We start from the raw sequence: 7,426 nt of genomic DNA on the forward strand, positions 1-7,426 counted from the left end.
ATAGACATTTATACAACACATTTATATATAAATTAATTTTATATAAAATTATTTCAAAAATCTGTTTAAACAACTACTTTAAACACAACTTAATTGCACAGAAGATCAATCTTCTGCATAAGCACAGGGTGCACGGGAGTCTTTAGATGTTCCATTTGTCCAAATCGACATGGGTGTTTTGGTGGGTTACTGCACAGTGATGCCTGTAACCGAGGGGTCACAGGGCTTTTGATCACAAAAAAAAACCTGTGAAACGGCCACAATCGCACGCAAGTGCCTCTGTCTCTTCAGTTTTGTCGTCTGTGAGGAATCTAGAACAACGCTTGTGTCACAGAAATAAAAAGACTAACATTATTGTACTTTCTGGGGTGTAAACGTGAATGACTTCGCGAACATGTACCACGCAGTACAGCAAGACAGAGCGTCCAGGCTCAGAACACCAACACATCTCACACCTGACTGGGACCAAACAGCTCGAGAGGCAGAGCGAGGGGTCAGCTTTCACCCAAATGGCTTCCACCACTTTTCCAGCAAGGTTTAATGAGATTGCAGAGGCAGAGTACAAGCTACAGCCACAGCGGCTGTCGCCACACCAAGGAAGGAAAGGATCGCATGGACTCCCAACAAAGCAACAATCTTCATCGCTGTAGCTAAAGGCTCCCCCCGCTAACGCTGGACATACCCCCGAACACAGGAGATACACAGCTGCATCCGAAACTTAGTCACAGCAGGACTTGGGAACGTGCTCCCCTAAACCCAAACGCCTGGGGCCGAGTACTGCTAATGCCGGCCCCTCCCCAGCCATCCCCACGGGGGGCTGGGCAGGGGTCTCTACCACAGGAGCCAGCAGCAGAGAGAATCGTCATGCTCCACTGCTTCTTGCTTAAGTCTCTCCCTGGACCAAGCTCCCGGCTGAAGGCAGGGCTGACCCTACTCCTTGTGCTACTCGGTGGTCTTTGCTGCCATCTCAAAGGTGTACGTATGAAAGACGCTACTTAGAGCTGACACACTTTACTGACACTCCCATATTATTTCCTCTCCTTCGGAACAGAGAAGAAGTCCACCTTATCAGATGCTCTTTAAAAACTACTCATTATATAACGTAATTAGTTTTCACAGAGCCACTTAATAAAAAGCTTCTTTTCTGTTGCTAATAGGTGGAAAATCTAGTGAAAATGAGAATTGGTTAATTACAAGGAGCTGTAACAACCAAAATACCAGAAGTCATGTGAACCTCATGCAGCTGAGCGTTGCTATTAAACAATTCAGTCTAAAATAGACATTTTCAGAGCTCATACCACCTTTTTCTGTTACAGCTTTCTAACCAGGGGAAACAGTCGAAGCAGCACAAGGTTGTTGGTTGGTGTCACTCAATCAGCTTGATTCTTGGTTCTGCTCTACGTAAATGGATGTTGAGAGGCTCCTTCACCTAACCCCTGTTCTTTTTGACAGTCCAGAAGCACTACAGGTGCAAGTGGCTTCAGTAACTTGTACACAGAGCTACACTGAAAGCCATTGGCCAACTTCTTGCGATTTCTGTATCACATTAGGTAGAGGAATCCGCTAGTGTTACAGGGCCCATCAAGGGGACTGACCACCTTTGAGGTTTTGGGAAAAAGGATATCTTTGATTCTCTGAGTCCTCCATTAGCAGCTTGAGGTCCAGGGTGCAGCTTTGGATTAGCTCATCCAGTTTCTTCTCTTCCTGAGTCAGTTCGGTCACCTCCTTCGTGAGGCCTTGGCACTGGGCCAGCATGCCACCGTCCTCCAACAGACTGCAGCCCCTACGGATACGAAGAAGGAAGACACTCTCTCAGCATCTGTGAAACTTGACTCTGTGCTATGGGAAAGGGAAGACACAAGGCTTTACGCTGCAGATCAAGTTATTAGCCCTCTCTCTCTAAACCTTTCCAGAGTAAGTCAACATAAACTACACTTCCTTGAAAAAGCATCTGTTTTATCATGAAAACACATTTTGGAAGTGCCACCACGAGGGAATAGTCAAATATTTCTAAGCACTTCCAAAGTCTTGCCTCTAGCTCCCTTCTCCTCTAACCACACCCTGAAAAAGGCCAAGGCAGGACGTAGGTAGAGGCATGTACCTAAAAAAACTTACCCTGCTTGCAGAGGCAAACAAGTTAATCCAGTATTCAGGCAAAATGCTGGTGTCTAATTTCCCGGACAAACACTATTTACACACTGAAAACTTGTCTTAAGAGAAAGCTTTATCCTGATGGAAAGCATTCTGCATGGTTGCTTGCAGCAAAGTGTTAGAATGGAAGGTGGGAGAAGAAAAAACCTGCTGTTGTGTGACAGCGAAATGGGCCAGTGGGCGTGGAAGAGGGTAATGAATACTCACATCCACTGGATGTTGTTCTTGGATTTTTTCTTAATGAGATGGATTCCTTCCAGTACATTGGTGATATCGTAAATCCTCCTTTTTTGCACCTTGAGGACCTCTGCCGCTCTGTTCAAATCTAAGACCCCATCAGGAGACTGGCTCAGCAACTGAATGAACTTCTTTGTAAGAAGGCCAAGTGATGTATCATACCGAGTCTTTTCTGAAGGAGATTTTGGAGCTTGAAAAGAAGAGAAAAAAAAACAAAACAAACCCCCAACCCCAGATAAATCATTTTTTTCTCATTTTGGTTCCAAAAGCAGCATCCAGAAATGGAAGGACACATACTACAAATATTCCTTTCATTTTTACTGTAGAAATCTCTGAAATGTCTGCAGCAAGACGCAACTTACCACTGGGTATTTATTTGTATTTCAAGATGTACTTTTCCAAAAGTCACAGGTACATGAGCAAATACCTACATTTTTTTAAATGCAAACACTTCCATTACTCAGACGGATACATATGGCAATATTCTACTAGGCTTTCACTACGTGAATTCTTAATAGTATTTTTAGTATCTATTTATCCTGGCAGCCACACCAAGAATTCCCCCGTGACTCTCCTTCATGAGGCTGATAGCCAGCTTTCATCAGGAGTTGATTTTCCCCTCTCGTAAGATGAGCGTTTCACGCGCAGTTAAGCAGGACTCAGGTGTACTTCAGCGGGTGAACACACTGACAGACCCCGCCAGTGCCAGACCCTGCAGCTTCCAGACAGCTCAAGCGAGTTAGGGGAGACTGACCTAAGACACAATTCATCATCAGCGTTGCTCCGTCACCAAACGGTGCTCGAGCTGGGCAAGAGCCTCCACTGCTAAGTTAGAAGTCAAAGGGCTTGGGTCTTGCTAGACGACTCACCGTTTTCATGCACAAATGCAGCATCTCTACACTCAAAAGAGGAGCTGTTAAGGGTTTGAATACTCAGCATAATTTCTGATTCGGTATGTTCAAGGCCTCTGTGTCACGGGAATTGAGGCAGCCATCACTAGAAAGAAGTCTGCTGGGCTGGAACATTTCAAACCTTTCATTCACTTCAAGCATTATCCAGGATGGATCTTTGGCAGCTGATGGTCATTTTTGTGTTTTTGAGGCTCAGGTCCCACATTTAATTGCAGAAGCCAGTGAAACAACCAATATCTTCCCTGAAAGCAAACCTTTAGACTACCCTGAAATATTCTGGAGCATACGATGGCTTTTCAACGACGAGCGGGTGATTGCCTGTTTGCGAAGAGAAGCAGCTAGCTGTATCTCATTCCTTGGTAGGTTCAGGGCTTGTCCACGCAGGGAAATTGAGGAATATTCACAGCACTTAGCTGACCTTGTGAAATGAGAACACGGTGGTTTCTGCTCTTTTTTTCTTTGGGGTTTCAGGAAAAAATAAGAGGATCAGCACAATAAGGGCAAGAGGATACCTGACCCCCACCTAAAATGGCTTGTGCCCCTGGTCATGCACCGGGAACTTCTCTGCACAGCCTCACCATCACTGCAGCAGCAGCCCACGCTCTGAATGGGACTGAGCTTCTGTGAGAACGCATTTCAAATTAAAATGGACTTCATTTGGCTTGATGAAGTTTAGTTTAATTAAAACGACCGTGGTTGTGTAACTTGTCTGCTTTAAGTTTGCATCTTCAGCTAATTTCACTTTTTTCCTACCTGCCTCAATAGAGACAAGCACTTAGACTGCTCAGGAGACACAGGTAAACGCTCCTTCACGTCTCTTGCTCCCCCATCACTACCGTTGCTGCCCCAGTCACCTCCCTCCGCAAGCCTGACGCTACTGCTGAAATCCCGCAAACAAGACGGCAAGGCTACACCCCCCCAGCTCCTGCTGCAAGAAACCTACAGCCCAAGGCAATACAGATGTGCAAAAATTAATACCTGCAGCATCTAAGCAGCAGCAGCAGCGATCCAGTCTTAGTGCAGGGAGAGAAGGCAGCTCAGAGCCCACAAAAAGCACTTAGCAGGCAACACTGATGCAGCACAGCTACCGCTCTTGCGGGTCCCTGCCTGGGGGAGGAAGTCCTGCCACACCGCTGCTGCATCTGCATCTCCTTGTCATCCCCCACGTCATGCCCTCGGCTGAAGAGGAGGTCCTGGTCGGAGAGGCACAGGGACAGACCCAGCAGCCAGGAGCCTCTGCAGCCTCACGGCTGCTCTGCGCCAACCCGTGTACAGTGCAAACGCTGCCTGGCTGTGGGGTTGACTATGTTGCACACACCTCCAGGCGAGGGGAGTAATAAACGCTCTCTTCCAGCGGGTAATGCAGCCTCTTGTACCGGTTTGCTCTGATCTCAACTAGCACAACAAAAACCTCTGTGCCATACAGTGCGATACAAGTTCCCTTACTTTTTGGACTGTCTGGGCTTCTTGTTGCAGCTCTTCCTTTCCCCTTTGGAGTCTTCAGTCCTTCAGCAAGATACTGGTGGCCGCTTTCTCCTAGCTCCAGCCTTCGTTTTGCCTGTTAAAAAGAAACATTTTTTTTTCAATTGATGGATTGTTAAGAAGCGTATTTCACTTTATGAAACACAATATTGGGGCCACAGGAAAGGGAGACAGCAGTGAACCTTTCACGGCAAGGTGTCAGTGCAGGTTCATAGCCCATATTCACCACAAGGGAATTTCAATACTTACTGGAATACTAAGGCAGACTTAAATACGTCACTCAAAGGTTAGGTTGATGGGGATGTATTTGAAAATTCAGCCATTTTTTTTCATCTGAAAAGCTGAGTAAAAGTTGTATGATCTACTTGGGTCTAGTCTGGGCCTGCTTAAATACATACGAAAGATTTCCACCCTCGCTTGAGACCATTTCAGTTAAGAAAAACAAAGAATCTCTCTCTCAAGCACACGCACATATGGACACACAAAGCTACATTTCTTCTGAAAAACTCCTTATACCCGTACAAGTTGGTGCACAGGTTGTATTCCACCACTATAAACTTTCCATCAATTAAATATGAGACATGACATCCGGAGCAGCACGGGACAACGGCTCTCCTCTGCTTCTCAGCAGTTTTGTCCTCACCAGAAGCACAACCCTTATGTTTATTTCACATTAACTAGCACATTTGCATTAAAGCTGCCTATATAAAAGCAAGGTGGGGCAAAAGTCCTATCAGAGAGATGATGCCTGGAAATCAGCTAAATGTTGCATTCAGCTCAAAGGAAAGCTGTGTACATCTTGAACGATAAAATCAACGATGAAGCTATGCAACGCACAAACTGCAATGAAAACCACCACCAATATGAATTCTGTTCCTAGAGAGAAACCCAATCTACTATCTTTGGCAACAATTCGAGACCCTGCCGTGCTACTCAGGTTACTGAAATTACATCTGGGGATACTCGTTATCCTAACAATAGAAAGAACATCACCTGGGAAGACACAGGAAAAAGAAGAAAAAAAAAAAGAAGGTTTATGCCTAACGAAGTTCAGCCAAATAATGTTTATTCAGTTAGGTAGAATAATTCAGAGTACTTTATTTGCTTGCTCTTTAGACTAGCCCCAAAGGGGTTGGCTCATATTCTGCTCCTCAGTGAAGCAAGACAAAATAATGCATCCTCCTATGGAGCTGTAAACAGATATTTCGGTATTGTGGATTTTGCTTATGCGTTTTCCTTGGGGTCTGTGACCAACAGCAAGCTCTAAATAAATTTATATGCCTTTATTTATGGGTAGATCACCAAAATCTTCGTACTGGACTCCGCCTGCAAAACTCAAACTTACTAAGAGGAGCGTTAAAGCACACGAAACGATGTAACAGCACGTGCAGAGTGCTCAAGCCTCTCTTCTCCACACTGCGTGTGTGGAGGGTCAAGGCATTAATTCGTTGCTGACAGAGCAAAACAGAACTAAGTGCACCCTTTTAACCCAGGCACCCGGCAGCCCATCGTCAGGGCAGCTTCCAAGGGCCTGCAACACCTCTGCTCCTCTCCCTGAGCCACGGGCTCTGTAAACCAAGGACAGAGATTTTAAAAAGGTCAACTGTTAACAAAAGCATCCAGCTAATATGTTTAGCCAGCGTAATTGGATTAAATTAAGATTACAGCTATTCCACAGGGAGAAATACATCTCCCACTTTTTAAAGTGTTTTTCCACCCTGCGAACTATAAGAGAAAAGGCAGGAGGGGTGAAGAGGGAACAATTCAGGGCGTGGGAAGACTAGGCCAAAGGGATACAATTAAAGATAAAAGAGAATCTCAAAACCAGGTGTGAGAAGGAGAAGAAAAGCTAAAGACTTAAAATTCAGGGATTTGCAGACTCTCTCCATCAGAAGAGCAACTTCGGTTTGGACTACGCATCAAACCTTTCTGTCTCAACTTGTTTGCAAGACACAAACAATGGTATTCTGCCCCTGCTTTTATGGTTAAACACTTACAGCTTTCTCCTGTGAACCTCAAATCACCAGGTTTGGTAGAGATAATGCTACAAGATTACCTCACCGAGCTCTTTTAAACTCTTCTAAAATATTTTGCTCTGTATCTCTCAGGTTTTCTGTGGGCTTCGTGTCCTACAAAATAACCGAGAGGCAATTCTAGCAAATCCTGGGGAATGTCTGATTTCTGGCCAGATGTTACGTGTCACTCAGCAAGCCCTCTCTTCCCCTTCCTGTTTTACAAATTCATAACTGATAAGATGCAGGACCGAAATGGTTTATTCTCTCAATTTCTCACTCTGACTTCGAGAACAAAGATCTTCTAGTGCCTTTTTCTTTGTACTAGAGATCCTGGGTGACTCAGAGTTTCTCTCTCCCGTCTCCAAAATTATTCATAGTGCCTTCCGATCTCACCCTTGCCTTCAGAAATCTCAAGATCTGCGTTCGGCAATCAGCAGAACTGGTGACCTCTTGATTTGCATAACTTATTCCTGCTACAGCACTGTACTCATTATTTGCACTATTTGTGCAAACTTGCATTATTTGTCTTTATTGATCCATCACAGCACGCAGAATCCATCACGCAGAATGGGACCGACTAGCAAGCCAAAAGACAGCAGCACAAAGCATCCCAAAGATAGGGAAAGGGAA

At 45.0% G+C, this 7,426-nt stretch overlaps 1 protein-coding gene across 1 annotated transcript; it reads right to left on the reverse strand.

Moving 5' to 3' along the window:
* Nucleotides 1-1,581: 1,581 nt before the first annotated feature.
* On the reverse strand, nucleotides 1,582-4,857 carry LOC104497343 (transcription factor E2F3-like; the record flags this gene model as incomplete). The annotated part of the gene is made up of 3 exons (XM_010140581.1): nucleotides 1,582-1,783; nucleotides 2,359-2,578; nucleotides 4,746-4,857. Coding segments are annotated over 3 exons (534 nt in total), but the record flags the coding sequence as incomplete, so codon positions are not given.
* Nucleotides 4,858-7,426: the final 2,569 nt, after the last annotated feature.

This window comes from Buceros rhinoceros, unplaced genomic scaffold, assembly GCF_000710305.1.
Source record: "Buceros rhinoceros silvestris isolate BGI_N320 unplaced genomic scaffold, ASM71030v1 scaffold7447, whole genome shotgun sequence".
NCBI classification, from domain to species: Eukaryota; Metazoa; Chordata; class Aves; order Bucerotiformes; family Bucerotidae; genus Buceros; species Buceros rhinoceros.